This window comes from Anabrus simplex, chromosome 12, assembly GCF_040414725.1.
Source record: "Anabrus simplex isolate iqAnaSimp1 chromosome 12, ASM4041472v1, whole genome shotgun sequence".
Classification (NCBI taxonomy): Eukaryota; Metazoa; Arthropoda; class Insecta; order Orthoptera; family Tettigoniidae; genus Anabrus; species Anabrus simplex.
In genome coordinates, this window is record NC_090276.1 from 54,951,445 (window position 1) to 54,970,836 (window position 19,392).

The 19,392-nt window shown below is 39.6% G+C and overlaps 1 protein-coding gene across 1 annotated transcript in view; it reads left to right on the plus strand.

Moving 5' to 3' along the window:
* Positions 1-19,392, plus strand: part of LOC136884015 (BTB/POZ domain-containing protein KCTD3) — a 79,144-nt gene that overhangs the window by 53,288 nt on the left and 6,464 nt on the right. The window contains exons 8-11 of the mRNA XM_067156015.2: positions 4,430-4,569; positions 7,966-8,152; positions 10,999-11,095; positions 18,835-19,016. Of these exons, the coding sequence (XP_067012116.2) occupies positions 4,430-4,569; positions 7,966-8,152; positions 10,999-11,095; positions 18,835-19,016 (606 nt within the window). The remainder of the gene's footprint in view (positions 1-4,429; positions 4,570-7,965; positions 8,153-10,998; positions 11,096-18,834; positions 19,017-19,392) is intronic.

A 19,392-nucleotide genomic window follows, 5' to 3' on the forward strand; every position in this document is an offset into this window, starting at 1 on the left:
CCTATTTTTGTTATTCTGATCATAATTTTTAAATATTTAATTTCACGGGCCTGAATTTTATGCTCCTGTCTTTTTGTCAGAGTCCAGGTCTCTGCTGGGCAGTAGTACATCTTATACATCATGTCTTTACAGTTCATTGGTTCTTCCTTCCTCCACACCAGGTTTTTCACACTCTGGTAGAATGTATTTCCCTGTCAAATCCTTTTATTGATCTTCATGTCATGCCCTTGAACTTGAAGCCGTCCTCAATTTCAAGGGTTTGTCCTCTTATATTTATAATTCCTTTCTCTTACAGTCTTACTCTTTTCCAAGCTGATTTTCATTCCATAATTTTCAGTAATATCACTCAACATGCAGAGTTGCCCTTGTATTTCCTCTCTGTTTGCTCCCCACCTTATGCAAACAGCATTACCTTCAGCTCCCTTTCCCCATATTTTGCCTTTTTCACAATTTCATCTGTAACCATTATGAGTAACAGTGGGTGACAGCACAATTTCTTGTTGTCCAGTTTCATTCCAAAACCACTCTGTCCTCCCCACATGTGTGTGGTCACTGCTGCAATAATTTTTTGTACATTGCATGCACGTATTCTATCATTTTGTTTTCTAAATCCTTTCTGTTGCATTACTTCCCAAACCTTTTCTTTGGAGACACTATTGCAAGGAATGCCATCACCATGTCTTCTGTATTCCCAGTGTTTTTCCATTAACTGACTCATACTGAAGATGGGGTCTAGTGGTGATCTTCCCTTTTGAAAGCTATATTGTAATCGTCCTTCCACCTTTCTTCTCATTCTCTTTTCCAGTACCCTTTCAATTATTATTTGCTACCTGATATATGAGTGTGATTCCTTGTTAATTATTATATATGTTCTTTTCCTCCTTCCTTTACTCCAGTCATTTGGTATTGATTTTTCTTTCCATATACATTTAAATAGCTTCTACAGCCATTGTTGACCAACAAGTCCTACTGCTTTTATAATTTGCACTCACTGTTGCTGCTGCTTTTCCCTGCTTTTTCATTCTTTTGACAGTAGTTTCCAGCTTTCCATTGTGATTTCCCTCTCAGATTCAGTCTCCTCAGACTCTGCTTCTCATCTCGTCTACAAACCCTTTTACATTCAGGAGCTCATCAAAGTAATCCTTTTATCTTTTCCTTATCTCTTCTGGTTGTGTTATACACTCTCCTTTCTTCCCTTTCTCCTGCTTTACGTAGACTCTTTCCTTTTCACTTCCTTCACAAAAGTCCATATTGCATCCTTTTACTGCTATGCACATCCTCTTTCAACTCTCCTTTTAATCTTTTACAGCTTTTTTCTCCACTGTCTTGCACCTTCTTTTCATTTCCTGATACTTTCTTCCATTTTATCCATGTATTATAAGTTTGAGATCATACATTGTTACCATAGTGATTGCTTTCTATTTAACGTCACACTAAGGATAGGAAGGGGCTAAGATTGGGAAGATATTAGCTGTGGTCTTAATTAAGATACAGCCCCGGCATGAAAATGGGGAAAATATAGAAAAACATCTTCAGGTTTCTAATGGTGGGATTTGAACCTATCATCTCCCAAATGCAAGCTCACAGCTACACAATCCGAACAGCGTAACCAGCTCACTCGGTATATCAAAGCGTACAGGTAGCCGTCTGAAGAAGGCGAAGGAACTCTTTACGTAGTTCTTGCGGTGGCTGCCTTGTTAGTGATTTATTTGAATAAGCCCTATGGCTGCCATACAAAGTACTTCTGAAGATATTCCACTTTCTCAAGAAGTATTTGTTGGGATTTTAAATAATTGCACCTTTGAATTTGTAGAGCCCATATCACTAAAACTAGTTGTAATTCCATTTAGAAATACAAAGTTACTGCTGTTATTTCCACAGATATTGACACCCTGGAAAGAAAAAATGCCAGTTCAGTTTTATGAGCTCCTTAGTAATATTACTGAACGTGAAAGCGGATTTTCAAAATCTTAAATGGTTTACGAGTTATTTGAGGTGAACATTTTAGCTGACTCGCTCTCTTCTTGTATTTTACCTGCTTTTTTAAAATCCTACACTTTTGAAATACGGTAGACCTTTCAAGTATGGATTCCTCAGTGAATCAGAAACAAGGTTATTGAGGTCTGAGAAATGAAGTCTAGCAGAGGAAAATGGATTGATGAGGAGGAAGCCTACCTACAAAGGCAGCAGTGTGTAAAGATGTGGAATTATTTGTCCACACTGATGTGTCATGGTCTGTTGTGTATGTTCCTGGATTCCTATTTTCAATTTGTATTTGTACAGTTGTTTGTTCTGTACCATGGTATATAAATAACTTTCTTCTTCAGATGCTTCAAATTCAGATACTCGCAGCTTGTCAATTTGGGAGCACAGTTTGGCAACCACGGGGCCCTTAGCTGAGTCCTGACATTGCCTCCACTTACTTGGTTTCTCTCTTTCATCTGTCCTATCTGACCTCCCTTGGTCAACTCCTGTTCTTTTCTGACCCTCATGGTATTAGAGCATTCAAGGCCTAGGGTATCTTTAGTTTTTATGTCCTTCACGATTCTTGTTTTCTTTGGGTGATACCTTCATTTTTCGAAGTGTTGTATCTCTTCCAATTTTTCTCTCTGATAAGTTTTAATAGAGGATGGTTACCCAGTTGTACTTTCTCTTATTATAAAACAGTAACCACCACTAGCTCTACTGTAATGCTGGCTCCTTGTTGTAGAACGTGGCGGTCGTTTCTTCTCAGTTTCTCGTTCTCTTCCAGGATCTCTTTTATCATGTATGTGCCTTCATTGCTGCTGTGAGGCCCTCATGGGCAACATGTTGCCACTCTAAACACTATGTAGTGGCCACTGTAAATTTGGTGCTTTTGAGACTTAACGTCAGAATACGTCACTTACTTTGGAGATGTGGTGGCCAGTCAGAGTTGATGTTTGATGATTATTGCCTTAATATTTGTGATATTGCGCTCTTCTGGCATACTGATGTTTGTTTGATGTTCCTGTCATTTTATTCTGAGTATTCTTCTAAGACAATACAGGTGATATTTTTCCATTTTCCATGCATCTGAGGCTACGGCATCCTGAACAAGTTGTAACTATGAGAAGTGCAATTGAAATGAACCTACAAATTAATGGGTGTGATTTTGATAAGTCCATCTACAGCTCTGATGTCAATAAAGGTGCAAACAGCCTGTGCATCTGTAATGTCCCTGCAGCCTTCCAGGTTTTGGTGAAACAGCACTTCACATTGGTCTGGGAAGGAGAGGTGATAGAGGTGAAGTAGAAAGAGCAAACATGAGCAGTTATCTGCTGTTATGCTCCTGTGGCTGGGGGGCCTACAATACATGTCTGTTGCAAGAGGGGCTCTCATTTTGGGAGAATAGGTTCACTACCATGGGACCGCAAGCTTTAGCTGGAATTACCTCCTCACTTTGATCTTTCCTGTCCAACCTCCCTTGGTCAGCTCTTGTTCTCTTCCAACCCCGACAGTGTTAGGTCTGTGAGGCCTAAGTTGGGTTTCTTTTTGCACACCCTGTATGGTCCTTAACTTTCTTTTGTCAATACCAATACTCTCTTCCACTTTTTCTCAGATTACTGCTAAGTGAAGATGTGGATACCCAGTTGTACTTCCTCTTAAAATAATAATCACCACCACCAAAATTTAAAATAGCATTAATCTTCATAAGCGAGTTGGCTGCACAGTTTTGTGGGTTCGAACCTCACCATTGGCAGCCTTGAAGATGGTTTTCCGTGGTCTCCCATTTTCCCACCAGGAAAATTTTGATATGGCTGTACGTTAATGATAATAGTGTTATTTGTTTTTCATCCCACTAACTACTTTTACGGTTTTTGGAGACCCCGAGATGCTGGAATTTAGTCCCGCAGGAATTCTTTTATGTGCTAGTAAATCTGCCGACATGAGGCTGACATATTTGTGCACTGGACTGAGTCAGGATCAAACCTGCCAAGTTGAGGGCAGAAGGCCAGCGCCTCAACCATCTGAGCCACTCAGCCCGGCTCTACCTTAATTAAGACCATGGCTGCTTCCTTCTTAGTCTTAACTCTTTCCTATCCCATCATCACCAAAAGACCTGAGTTGGTGGACGTTAAAACATTGGCAACAAAAAATCTTCATAAAAATACAACACGATAAGTCACTTTTGAGTATTTCCATAGACTGCACCACTACAGAAATTACTGTCTTTAATGTTTAGAAACTTATTTTGATGTTTATATTTTTTCATGTTATTGTTACATTAATCCGATATCTACAACAATCATTGTAATTTTGGAATTGTTTTTATAATTTGTTCTGCCAGGTAAACAAGTTCAGCTTGTGTAAAATTCTCGGAAAATGGTGTGTGTGCGTGTTTGTTTGTTGTAGCTTGTTCAGGAGGTGCTGATACTCTTTATTTAAAGAACACGGTGTGTTTTGCCAGGTCTCTGCGGCAACTGGATCGAGATAGCTTATGGAACGAGTTCTGGCACAGTGCGTGTGATCGTGCAGCATCCTGAGACTGTGGGACATGGCCCGCAGCTCTTCCAGACGTTCACTGTTCACCAAAGTCCTGTCACCAAAGTATGTATTTTATTTCCTGTGATACTTAGACATGTTGTTTTAGGTGAAGTTAAACCCATTGATTTGCTTTGTTAAGTGCTACTCAGTCTTCTTCTTCTTCTTGTCATTCTACCACTTTTCCCACACCTGTGGAGTTGCGGGTGCAAACGGCGTTGCACGTGTGGATTTGGCTCTGTTTTATGGCTGGATGCCCTTCCTGACACCAACCCTATATGGAGGGATGCAATCACTATTGCGTGTTTCTGTGGTGATTGGTAGTGTGGTGTGTTGTATGAATATGAAGAAGAGAGGGTTGGGACATACACAGACACCCAGTCCCCAAGCCAGAAAAATTAATCAGAAGCAATTAAAATCCCCGACCCGGCTGGGAATCGAACCCGGGACCCTCTGAACCGAAGGGCAGTACGTTGACCATTCAGCCAACAAGTCGGACTTAAGTGCTACTCAGTATTCATTAATTATACAAGCCGTAAGATACTTTGACAACCAAAACTCTCAAAGTTGTTGTCATTAATTTTTGACCTTAAAGTTATTCAGTGTGTGAGGGAGGGGTTTGAGTTTACTTTCAGTGGCAGGAACTATACTTGTAGAAGCACAGTTCTGCTTCATGCTGCTTCTGTGTGTCTCTGTTGGTCGGCATATAGAAATTTGAATTTGACCAAATTCAAGTAAGCAAAATGTGTACCTCCTCCATTGAATGAAGTGTTGCGCGTGTTAATGTGCTACGGCTATGGACCCAAGCTCTGTATTTCAGAGACAGTGGGATCGAACCCCACTATCAGCTATGTTGAGAATGGTTTCCTGTGGTTTCCCGTTTTCACTTTCAGATAAATGCTGGGATAGTTCGTATTCATAGGCCACAGCCTATTTCTTCCACCTCTTTACCCAGTTTTATTCGTTGTCATTCATTTCATCTTCATTAGCTCCTCAACTGAAGTTTGCATTAGGAAGGGCATCTGGACATAAAAAACATGGCTTGCATCCGGGAAGTACTGGGTTCGAACCCCACTGTCGCCAGCCGTGAAGAGGGTTTTCCATTTTCACACCAGGCTGTACATTAATTAATGCCAGAGCCACTTCTTTTCCACTCCTAAGCCTTTCCTATCCCATCATCGCCATAAGACCTATCTGTGTTGGCATTAGCGGCGATTAGGGAGCGGGGGAGGCAGTCCCACCCCCACCCCCCAATTTGTGGAGGAAATATTAAATTTTTATTCCATTTTAGCCGGCTAAAACTAGGAATTATAGAAATTATGAAAAAAACCCCAGCTATATACAAAAGTCCTGTTGTCTTATCACCTCATTTTTTCCTTTACTTTTTTATAATTATTAACAAAATTATTAGCGGAAATAAGCACAAAATGTTCGTCACGGCTAACCTATTTGCATAGCACTACAGTAAGTAGTGGATACTTTGCATGTGATGTAGGGAAGACTAGCAGGGTTTTTTTTTGCCAAGCTCATAGACACTGAGGTATGATTCACTCGATTGACGTGCATGTTCGTCAGCCTGGCAGTCTCTTTAGTGTCTGTTGGTTTCTTAGTGTATAGTCAAATAGTAAATGTATTTTTAAAATTATATAAACACGCCATACTTCTGTTTAATAGTAATACATATGTAATTATTGTTTCTTTGGTGAAAGTTTTATTGTATAGTATTGAATCAAAATCTGAAAAAACTATTATTACCGCACTTTTGGTAAACTGTCAACCTTTACCTCTTTGTCAAAATTTGCTCAGAGAGCTTCAAAAAACGTACCATTTTATACCTTTTTTTCTTCCCAGTTTTGATGTGTATTACACCCCCCACCCCAAGCCTCCACACGTTTGCTAAATCCCACAATCTTGGGTAAATTTGTTGTCTGTACAATCTCCCCCCCCCCAACACACTTTTAATTCCCAATCGCTGCTACTGTGTGTCATTGCAAGATAAAACAAATTGTAAAAAAAATAAAAGCTAATATCATGATCTCACTTCATCCCTGACTCTGTATCAGGAAATGGGACATACAAAACGTGTACCTCCTGCCTAAATATTCTACTACTGCTTCCTTATTTTTCTTCCTACTTTTCTTGGATTCCCTTCCCAGACTGTCCAGTACCTTTTGAGCAAGTATATTTGAGGTGGTGTCTCCTTTGTATGTATGTTATTGTCTTTCTTAGCCAATGAATCTGTTGTTTCACTTCCCTTCAGTCCAACATGGGAGGAAATCCACTGAAATGCAAGAGTTTTTCAAATTTTTAATGTTGTTCAAATGACTTGTAAGCCAAGTGAAATGTCTTTCACCATAGTGCCCAGCTGGTCCTCTCCAGTCCCTGTACATTTAAGTGTTCAGATAATCTCTTCTTAGTCATTGATGTTCTGTTATGCAACATACGAGGTGTGTTCAAAAAAAGACCGAACTGTGGCTAGAAAAACTTTATTATGTAGCTTACATCATTTCACAGACTGTCTCCTTCAAAATAGTCCCCTGCACCATCAACAGCTTGTTGCCAACGTTTCTTCCACTTTTGGAATGCTTCCTGGAATGCACTTTCTTTGATGGCGCGAAGTTGCCTCGTCGCATTCTCCTTGATCTCTTCAGTGTCTTGGAAACAATGTCCTTTCGAGGTGGTTTTCAATTTGGGGAATAAGAAAAAGTCTGCTGGAGCCAAGTCGGGAGAATAGGGCGGATGGGGCACAACAGGAATTTGGTGTTTTGCCAGATAACTGCGGACCGAGAGAGAGGCATGTGCTGGCGCATTGTCATGGTGCAACATCCAGGATTTGTTTTCCCACAGTTCAGGCCTCTTCCTGTGCACAGCATCTCTCAAATGCGTTAAAACATTCTGGTACAGTTCTTTGTTCACTGTCTGGCCTCGGGGTACAAACTCGTGATGGACAATGCCTTTCCAATCAAAAAACACAATCAGCATCACCTTGATGTTTGAACGACTCATTCGTGCTTTTTTCGGTCGAGGAGAACCTTTTCCCACCCACTGTGATGATTGCCTTTTGGTTTCGACATCGTAACATCGTAAAATTTCAAATGTTTCCACGAACGTTTTCCCAACTTTGAAGCAGAACTTCACGCACATGCGTTGTTCCTCAAGCTGTTTCATTATAGAATTCGACGAACATGTGACACACGCAATCACTTCAGAGGCTCTAACTCAACTGATAATGCAGGCAATGGAATGCGGAAAGCAGCGGTCTGTTGTCAGAAGTTGCCGCTAGGCGCCGCCACAGTCACAACTCACTCAATGTTGCGGTTTGCGCGCAATTTACAAAGTTCGGTCTTTTTTTGAACACACTTCGTATATTTCCTTTGAGCTAGAAAGTGAAGGTTGTACAGAGTGATGTAAAGTATGTACTGTTTGAAGACTTACAGGGTGAATGGAATTGTAATTTTACAGGTAACTTTATCAGAGAAGTTCCTAGTTTCTGTATGCAGCGAGTACAATCACGTCCGTACTTGGAGCGTTACGAGGTTTCGAGGAATGATCTCCACTCAGCCTGGCTCCACGCCTGTCGCATCGTTCAAGATTGTTTCTTTGGACGAAGTTGAACCTTACATAAGTTATGCTGCAGGCAACGATTGTGGTGAGTACATTGTGGAATACAGCACTCCTCTAGGGAACTGGTGTGGTGAAAGAAGTATTATCACAAACATTTGTTGATTATAATTACAACAATTCCCTCTACTCAATGCAAAAGACAGTTCTTTTGGTCTTTAAATGGAAATGCTAATTCCCTTCTTCTTAGTTCCCTCAATCCAGTGATTCGTGGGGAGCAATTTTTCTTTTCCACTTCAACATTTCTTTTATTATTATTATTATTATTATTATTATTATTATTATTATTATTATTATTATTATTATACATAGTTTATGCCCCCATTGGGGCACTTTACTCAGTCTTATACATTAAAATCTAATAGTATTAAATAGAGTCAGTTTTTCAGCTTCTTTGTATATAGACAAGAAAGATGTTCCACCTATCAATACTATTTATTATGAACAGATTCACATCAGTACTGGTTTCGACTTTTTACTGTCATCATCAGCTGATACATTACAATCTTACAACCATTAGGCATTGGTATGTGTCACAAATATGTTGTTGTTCATTAGAGCATCCAGATGTCTAATGGGGTTTTGGATTAGATATATTCGTCATGTTGTTCGTGACTATATGGGGCTAAAACTGTGTCTAAGACCAATATGGCAGTGAAAAGCTTAACCAAACACATTAAAAACACAAACACATTAAAATACTAAAAACATGTATGTAAAAAAACACTTGTTAAATTTAAAAGTTCATGCTTGCAAAGTTTTTTCCTCAGGCTTCCTTGTTGGGTTCTTGTACATCTATGTTTACGTTGTTTGGTTTCATAAACAATTCTTGAAGATGTTCTATTTAACTAAGTGTATATCATATGTGTTCGTAGCGAAACCCAAGTCGTCGGATGGTCAAGTATTGTTGTAGCTCAGCTGTTGATGTATTTTAATGAATTTTGAAGCAGATTGTAGTGTTTCAGCTTCTTCTTCCATTCCCAAAACTACTTCATCCTGTCGGACCTGGCTGCCCTTTAGTTGTCAGTAATGGTGTACTTCCTTCATTCAAATGTTATGAGTTGTAGAATTGTGGCTGCAGTTTCTTCTAGCAGTTCCCAGAAGTCTTCCGCCATTTGTGGATCTTTTTGATTGTAGTTATTGGTGGGTGCGTGCGCATTAAGTAATGTATAAGCTTTGTTTCCTAATTTAATGGATAGTGTTGAAATTCTTTCAGAAGGAGAAGAAAAGTTAAGGGCTGAGTTTACAATGTTTCTTCTTACAGTGAATCCTGTGCCAAATTGTAATGGGCTCTTATGAAGGGAGATTGCGGGCTTGCCTTTGTAAATTCTATAATTTCCTGAGTCAAAATGATTTTCATCCGTGTATCTGGTTTCCTGGAGTGCTAAAATTTGGTTGTTTAAGTTATCTAACATGTCTGTTAATTGTTTTAACTTCCCAGTTTTCCAAAGTGTGTTGATGTTTAGACTACCAAAGAAAGTTTTGCATTTTGGGCGAAGAGATTTGGGAAGCTCCGATACATTCCCGCATGATGTTCTCGGTCCCCCAGAATCCGACGACTGAGAAAAACTAGTATGTCTACTAGGGCCTGGGGTAGTTATATTGTAGGTTGATTCCATCATGCTATCAAGTTAAAAATATTGGGGACATCGATCTATGTCGGTGTTACGGTTACAACTGAAGTAGTGAGCTTCAGAGGTTGCTGAAGATGTTGGCGAGCTGTGCCTGTTTTCGGTCTGCGAGAGGTATTTTATTTCCCTCAAACCCTCCGGACAAGTCCGGCGAGCTTCCCGATCCGCCACCTGGGACATGCCCAATAAGGGAACAGGCTGTTGTTGTTATTATTATTATTATTATTTTTTTTTTTTTTTGGTGATATCTGAAGCCATCTCTTTTCATTTTCGACTCAGTCAATTTATAACTATTAGGTTCTTTAGTCTGCCAAAACTAATTTTGAATATAGAGAACTAAATCTAAAAGTGTTTAATTATTATCAATGACCAATGAATATTTCACACCAAGTTCAGCCTAGTTGGATATATATGTTTTACTAACTAGCCACTGTAGGGCAGTTGAATTCAGTTTTCTTATATTTTATAATTGAGCAGCTTTACGTACTAGGTTTTCGACCTTTGGTCCAAATATCTCAGTTTCAGGAAAAATCAAACTTATTTATAAATTTAATTGTGGGGTTCTGTATTGGCATTAAACTATCTTTGGCTTTAAGAGATGATTTCCAATTTCCAATACTTTTTATGGTTAATCTGTGATTACATAAACTTAGCTTATCTTCTAATTAGTACGTTTTGTCCCAATTTGTGGAATATCTTCAGGTTAAAAGCATGCAGCACAAATGCTGACACAGACAATAAAACATTAGGTGATTTAAAATGGTTTAAAATATGTTCAACCCTGGTAAAATGTTGGTGACACGTAAGAAACCTCGGTAATATTCCAATCTATGAAGAATAACATGCGCTAATGAAAACGTTTCACTGAGTGTTCTTTTCTTCTTCTTTTAGAGGAAGATGTCCCACAAATCAGGACAAAATGTGTACCAATTAGACGTTAATCTAAGTCCAAAATCAGACGATAAGCTGTTTATGTAATCATAGATTAGCTATTAAAAAGTATTGGAAGGCAGAAATCATCTCTTAAAACCAAAGTTGAAACCCAGCTTATGAGATTTTTATTCTTAATTGTTGATAACTTCTTTAATACTGCCTAAAATGTCTGTTCTAAGAAAATATTCATCACAATTGCATCTTGGTGTTCTGCCTTTAATGAATAACAGTACTTTACAATGAACTTAGTTTGTATGTTAATACCTAGGAACAAGATAAGTATTATTATGTAAATTGTATTGCATTTCAGGGCCTTACGGAGAGCAGGATGATGAGCAAGTGTTCGTCCAAAAAGTAGTTCCTGAGACGGACCAGCTATTTGTGCGGCTTGCGTCAAATGGGAAGAGGTATCTTCTTACTGTAATTCTGCCTTGTCAAAAAGAAATAAGGAAATTATTTTGTAGTTTTATTTATTTAGCATATAGTGCAAGGAGTGTCTGAGGACATGTTCAGTTCGCCTGGTGCAGGTCTTTCTATTTGATTCCCATGGGCGACCTGCACGGCTGGGCGAGGGATGAAGATGATGATAATGACTATAATGACTCCCTCGATATGAACACTGCGGAAAGGTTTGGAATTGAATCCGGGCTTTTGGCATGCAGTATACCACCACTTCTCCTACCCTGCCAGCTAACAATCCACCAACAGGCCTCGAACTGGCTAACCACGGTGTTAGATCATATATATGTGATGCCTCGATGATCATGGCCACCAGGCAGGCTAAATGATGTAGTGATGCAGGCTGAGTGGCTCTGACAGTAGATCGCTGCCCTTCTGACCCCAACTTGGCAGGTTCCATCCTGGAGGTGCTTAGCTACATCAGTCTCATGTTGCTAGATTTACTGACACATAAAGAAATCCTCCGGGACTAAATTCCAGCACCTCGGCATCTCTGAAAACCGTAAAAATAGATAGTGGGACATAAAGCCAAAAAAATTATTAATTACATTTTTTATTGGTGGCTAAATTAGAGCTCTGGTCCCTTTCCTTCTCTTAAACACTGTTGTATTATTTCATTATGCTAAAAAAAAAAAAAAAAAAAAAAGAAAGAAAGAAAGAAACATTATAACCACTGGTTATAATAACTCAATGTCGAGTGTTGGGTGGCAGTAAATAACCTGAATCTCTGTGTGGGTGCTAGTACCGCAGTGCAGGAAATGACTCTGAAATCCAGGAAGCGTCTGTTCTCCAGATTAGGAGCGGCTGTAAAAGGTGTCTGTTCTCCATATAAGGGGTGGTTTCATTGAAACCTGGCAGTTGGATATAAAATGCCCTTAGGTGTGACGAGCCTACCATAATAATAGCCAATATGAAGTGTTCTTGTGGATTAGAATGAAGACATACGGAGTACCCCAGAAGTGAAGCGCATCTTGTCTCCAGGGAGGTTAATGGAGATCAGTGATCCTCAGCCTGTCCAAGCAGCTCCCTGAACAAGGGTGACGGGATAATAATTATAACATGGAATAATGGAATGGTGTATGGCTTTTAGTGCCAGGAGTGTCCGAGGACATGTTTGGCTCGTCAGGTGTAGGTCTTTCGATTTGACACACGTAGGCGACCTGCGCATCATGATGAGAATGAAATGATGATGAAGACAACATATACACCCAGCCCCTGTGCCAGAGGAATTGACCAATGGTGGTTAAAATTTCTGACCCTGCCAGGAATCGAACCCAGGACCCCTGTGACCAAAGGCCAGCACGCTAACCATTTAGCCATGGAGCCGGACAATAATAATAATAATAATAATAATCATCATCATCATCATCACCACCCATGTATTCATACCTTGGTCATCTCATAAGTTGGTTTGATGAATCAATATGATGTTGACACGTGGAGCGAATTCCATGATCTGGCGGTAGAGATTGTAAAAGTATTTTGAAGAGTAATTAGTTGTAAGGTATTGTGGAGATAATTTGATCGGGTGGTGATGATTATTGTTTTAAGGGGAAGTACAACTGGGCAGCAGTTCTCTAAATGATCTGAAAATCAACATCCTGTTTCCAGTCATTCGACCAGGTCAGGAATGGAATTAATGAAGCCCCATCTAGCAGCAAGGATAGGAATTGTGCCGGCTGCCGAAGCCTGTCGCACTCCTCTGGGGCAATGATTAATGAATGGCAGATGAAATGATATTGGAGAGTGTTGCTGGAATGAATTATGACAGGGAAAACTGGAGTACCCGGAGAAAAAGCTATAATGCCTCCACTTTGTCCAGCACAATTCTCACGTGGAGTGACCGGGGTTTGAACCACGGAACTCAGTGGTGAGAGGCCGCCGTGCTGCTGCCTGAGCCACGGAGGCTCTCCTTAAATGATTTGATGAGAGGAATTTAAAGTAATACGAAAAGGTAATTTGGTTAATCAGAATTAAGTATTCTGTGGAGAAGAGTTCACGAGTGCAGTTTACAACAGTCTTGCTCTCGAAGCCACGACAGTTTCTTGTGATAAGGTGTTGTATGACTATAATAACATAGATTAGATGTAGTCTAATTTCTTGTTACTGTCTTGAGTTATGTCCATAAACATAATATCTCTGTTGTCAAGGATATGTAATATGATGATGGGAGTGAACAAATCCTGGGAAAATAGTCATAGTAGTGTTCCAGTGGATAGAGGGATTGTGAATTTTATTGCAGGTACTAGTTACATGTTGAGTCTAGTTTAACGCCTCATTCATTCCAGCGTCACAGTTAGTCACTAGCAGTGGTATGCCCTTTAATAGAGATGAATAGCACCAGAACTAGGGTTACCAGATTTCCAGATGGCAAATAAGGAACACTTTTATGAAAACCACGCTTTTTCGAGAAGTGATACTATTATCTAAAGCACATAAATTTTAAAGGGAAAATGAAACATATTGGGCCGATTCCAGAAACAATGACTAGTTTTAAGCCTTAGACATTGTCTACCTAAACAACGTTCTAAATCGAGCACGATCTTCCATTGCATGAACAATGTTCAGTCGATGTTTAACTAGACATCGCTTAAAGTTTCAGTTTTGGTATAAAAATGGAGACAGAAGTATCTTTCATGCAACTCTTTGCTTGTCGCAACCAATGAAATTCGTTGCTGCGCGCGCCGAATGCCAGTCAGCTGTTTGTCTTCCTACATATTACTCAAATATGGCTAAGCATGACATTCCCACAGATAAGAATATGGTGGAAATTAAATCTCATAGTATTATCGACACTAAAGTGACACACCACCGTACGGGGAAGTGTAGCTTTGATTATAGCGTTGTTACAGTGAGTGTAATCTAGTCATAAATATGATAGCTTCAACCAAGGGAAAATGAAGCAATAGTAATGTGTAACCGAGTGTGTTGTATGGGCCATATAGATGTAGCTTGCATTCTGGAGATCGTAGGTTCGAAACGCTACATCGGCAGCCCTTAAGATTGTTTTCCATAGCTTCCCTATTTTTACACCAGGTAAATACTAGAGCTGTTATCATGGCCATGGCTCTTCTTCCCCAGTCCTCTTTAAACAATAATCACCACCACTTGCCTTTTCCTATCTGATTGTTGCTCAAAACTTATACGAGTATATATATAAAAAACCCATACAACGTACTTTTTAGTTTTCACTATTATGTGTGTTTACTTGGTACTAAATATAAGTGAATCCCTCCCAGTTGATGTACGTGACAGCCCTCTGACGATTGGGACACGTAAATCTGTTATGTATGTAGTCGAAGTGACCTATAATTCCATGGAAATTACCCCATGTATATAATAAAATATATAGGTTGCCAAGAATTGTATTCAAGTTGACAGTTACTGGACTGTCCCTTTGTCAGTCTCAAGAAACAAGTTTCTTGAAAAGCGAAACATTTTAAGATCTATCTCCCTGTGCATGTCAAACGAATTGTTGCGATTTAGCAGCGGGCGACCCACAGGGAGGCCGTCGGACTAACCTTTCTTCCCAGAATCGTCTCATCATGATAATACAAATTACATATTTCATGGTACATAACCTCTGTTTGTGATTCACTCCTTTCATTTGAGCTTAAACAGTGCTCTCGGCAGTGTTTAAACATGACCGGTTGAACATCGGTTTTAGACTCTCTAACTGATAAATAACATCTCTGCAATGCGGCAGCCATACTTAGGCATTGTGTAACCGTAGACATTGTCTAAATACCATTTCTGCAATCGGCCCCTTAAAAACAAAAACAAAATTTGTTTGTCCAGGTAAATATGTACTTCTGGCAACCCTGGCCTGAAGAGACAGAGCACACATTAATTTGCTGTAGTCAATCAGGATAATGCTACTGTTCATTCATTTTAAGGGCATAGGACATTTTAGGCCATCACATATGTGTACTTAAGTTAGTCAAAATATACTTTATGGTTCTGTGGCTAGAGGGTTATCTTGCTGGCCTTTAGTCCGAAGGGCTCTGGGTTTGATTCCTGGCCAGGTCAGTGGTTTTAACCTTTACTGATGTGTGTGTGCCACCGTCATTAGAATTCATCCTCACTAATAAGCATGCCACCTACAGGTTATGCAATAAATGTGTTAGTTTCATAATTTCCAAACTAACTCAGTTTCAGCCTAATTGTTAAGAGTTTAATTTGCTATCATTTACCATTTAGAAATGTGTCTCTACCACAATTATTAACAAATTCCATGAAACTTGAAGCAAATTAATGCACAGTGTATGAGGAATGTTAATTAGAATTTACATTATGAACAGTTATGAGTTCAAACATGAAATTACTTTTCTACTTCCTTCAATTTCATATGAGCAGTATTGTTTAACAGATTATTAAAACTACATTTTTATGATTATTATTTTCCCATTGCTAGAATACATGTACACATGCATTATCTTTATTTTAAAAGAAAAATTATGAAAGTATCTTTGTTCAGTCAAAAGTTATTGCATTTTAAAGAAGCTACTTTGCAGTAAATTGACATTCAAAGATATCGCTACCTTTTCACTGATGTAATTGTTTTATAATCTTAAAAATAAAACTCCTGGTTTCAAAAACCCTGTAACATGTAGGCCAGCATCTGTACATTTGAACAATTGAAGAACGAGATGCTATCAGCCTCAGTTGGACAGACAGTTCATAATAAAGCAGTTATATCGGTGGACGATAACAGTCAGCTTTGGAAAAGGGAACAGTAGGAAATGAGAAGGACAAACATGAAAAACAAAAGGACAAGGACAGTTTGCACTTTCTCATATACTGTTGTCTTCAGATAGGAGTAAATCATGTCATTTATAAATGAAAAAAATGTGAGGGGGCAAATAAGTCCCACTTACATGTAGACTGCCATCCAACTCTATGGGCAATTATGAGGTCAAATTGGATGAGGAAATGTCACATCTTATAGATAATGTTTTAAAAGACATGTTCATTAATTCAAAACCGATTTATACAGCACCACAGCAAGTAGTGGAGACTTGCACAGCAGCATGAAATGAAATGGCATATGGCTTTTAGTGCCGGGAGTGTCTGGGGACATGTTCAGCTCGGCAGAAGCAGGTCTTTTGATTTGACTCCCGTAGGCGACCTGCGCGTCGTGATGAGGATGAAATGATGATGAAGACCACACATACACTCAGCCCCCGTGCCAGCAAAATTAACTGATGATGGTTAAAATTCCGGACCCTGCCGATAATTGAGCCCTGGACCCCTGTGACCAAAGGCCAGCACGCTAACCATTTAGCCATGGAGCCGGATAGCAGAATGGAGAAGTGCGATTACTATCTGATGGCATAAAACCTTACTTAGGCACTAAATGAGTTTTGTATGCAGACAAGTCCATGTGCTGGAGTGTGCCTGAGAGGAGAGGAACGTTCATTTCACTGGTTGCTACCGAAATATTGACGTCGGCTCCTGGCGACTACGTTAGGATGACAAGGCTTCATTTTACTCCCAGTGACTCAGCTTTTGACTACCTTCCTTCGGCTTCATGCGGGTTTGTGCCATCAGATAGTAATGGCACTTGTAGCATGTGCTGTCAGGAAGGGAAGCAGGGTTATATTTTTGCCAGGGTCATGGACACTGAGCCATGATTCCCTGCTTTCAAAGCACATTTGTCAGTCTGGCACTCTCACTCAGTCAATCTGTCTGTTACTTTGTTAGTGTGTAGTCAAATACTAAATGGCTTTTTATTTGTATAATCACACTGTACTTCTGCTTAATGGTAATACATGTGTAATTGTTCCTTTGGTGAAAGTTTTATTGTGTAGTATTGGATCAGTATCTCAGAAACTATTATTACCACAGTTAAGTTGGTAAACTTTACCATTTTATTGAAATTCACTCAGAGAGCATAACAAACTTACCATTTTGTACTTTTTTTTTTTTTTTCCTTCTAATTTTGTTCTCTAGCCCTCACTATGTCCCCCAGATTCCTAGAACTTTTTGTTGTCTATAAATTTTTGTGCCTCACCCCACTTCTAATTCCCAATCAGTGCTACTGCAAGCCTGCTTAGTGGTCATGATCATTAAGGCATTGAAGTCTATATAGTCTGACATCGTGGTTAGCCAGTCAGAGTCCCAGTGGTCGAAAAAATGTTCACCATCAGAATGTTGCCCGGCAGGGTAGGGGAGGTGGTGGTATACAATTTCTAATCAGTAGATTGCATGCCAAAAGCCTGGATTAAATTCCAAACCTCTCTGCAGTGCTCATATGTAGTGGGTGCATATGACACTGTTGACGGTTATTCGTCTGTTGGATGAGGATGTAAAGCTTTGAACAGACCCTTCAGTGTTATTCAATGGGAGTAGACTATGTGCCGGCACCAGGTTTCACCCTCTCCTGATCATCATTCCACATTCAGACGCACAGGTCGCCCATGGGTGACAAATAGAAAGACCTGCACCGGGTGAGCTGAACCTGTCGTTGGATACTCCCGGCACTAAAAGCCATACAATAGATGATAATGATTTTTAAAATAAAAACTGATAACTCCCAAGACCCCTGCTACTCGGCTCATAGCCTACAGATGAAGGGAGGTCTTGTGGTCAGCACAACGCTTCTCTCAGCCGCATTTCTTGGTTTCCCAACTGATGCCAGTACTCACTGTAGCTTCAGAATTGTCCTCACAATGCTAGGTCAATGCTGTTCCAGACCTGGCTTTTCTAAATTTCTTGCCAGTACTGGGGATCGATCCCAGGCCATCTAGACAAGGAGCTAGAAAGCTAGCCCGAGACCATGTGGGGTTTTTAATACAAAAGTCTCATGTAAATAATATGTCTTCAACTTAAAATTCGGACCAATACCAGTGTGTAAATTGGGGGGGAAAATACAAAATTGTGCACTTATTTAGTATATTTTTGGACCTTTAGGACCCAAAATAACATTAAATTAGCACATTTTTGTATTAAATTGAAGCTGAATCTTTCGTAGTAGTAGCAGACCCACTTATTGCAAAGTGTGGGCCTGTATTGTAACTGTGAGGGTTTTAGGTTACCCCATCTGTTCTTGACCAAATTTCATAAAATGTATACTGTTTCATTATTTATTTAATGAACTATTAGATATATCTGTTACTTTACTGCATTAACATTTCCTTTCTATCTCCCCTTTCCAAAGAAAAGTTATTAAAATTAACTCACCTTCTCGCATCTGGACTCTGGCCTAGCAACCAAACACTGATGTGGGCCGAGTTCTCACTTTCTCCAACAGGTAGCACGCATAGACAGTAGGTAGATGTGTAGGTTCATCACTGAGCAAATAAGTGGCAAATAGGAAAATCAGACAGTGGGCCTTATTACCGCAACCTACATTACAAACGGTACAAAAGTTAACCAGACTTTTTTGAAAACTAAAAGACATTTTGCATTAAATCAAATAAAAAGCCAACAATCAGAAATATGAATGAAATAGTGTGCTGTATATGGCTGCCTTATTAAAGATAATTATTTGCACTTTTCAATATGAGAAACATAAGAAATGGTTTTCAGCAGTTATTTCATCTTACCAAAGAAAATGACTCAAACAAAATTTTTAAAAAAAATTCTTCCTATAACTTTTATCATGTACACTTTTTATGTCAGATTGACCTTTGTAGAAATGCATGCAACAGAAGGAAAGTCTCAGAAATTGTTTTCTCTTCTTCAGAGTGTGTGTGATCAAAGCCGTGGATGGCACCACAATCACCTCTTTCTGCGTACACGAATGTGAGGGATCTAGTCGCATGGGATCTCGTCCTCGACGTTTCATCTTCACAGGCCACAGCAACGGAGCCATCCAGATGTGGGACTTGACCACGGCGCTAGATCTGGCCACCAAGGGAGAACCAGGTATGTTGTTTTTATCTCTCTCAGAGTTGCTTCTAATACTAGTGTAGGAAAACCTACATCCGGCCTCTTGTAACGGGCAACTATAAAGGATGACTACCCAGGGGCTAACTACTTGAGAGTTTGGTGACCATGGGGCCCCTAGCTGAGTTTGGCATCATTTCCCATTAGTGGTGCCATCTCTTCTTTTTCATTATTTGCATCCAAACTTTCGTTGTCAACACTTGTCTTATTCTGACTCCAACAGTGGCATGTTTGAGAGTTCTAGGAAGTCTTTCTTTTTTGCGGCTTTCATCGCTCTGCCCTTTTATTTACCTAGACCTTCATTTGAAGGCTCAGATCTTTTCCATTTCCTTGTTGATGATTATATGGTTCTTCT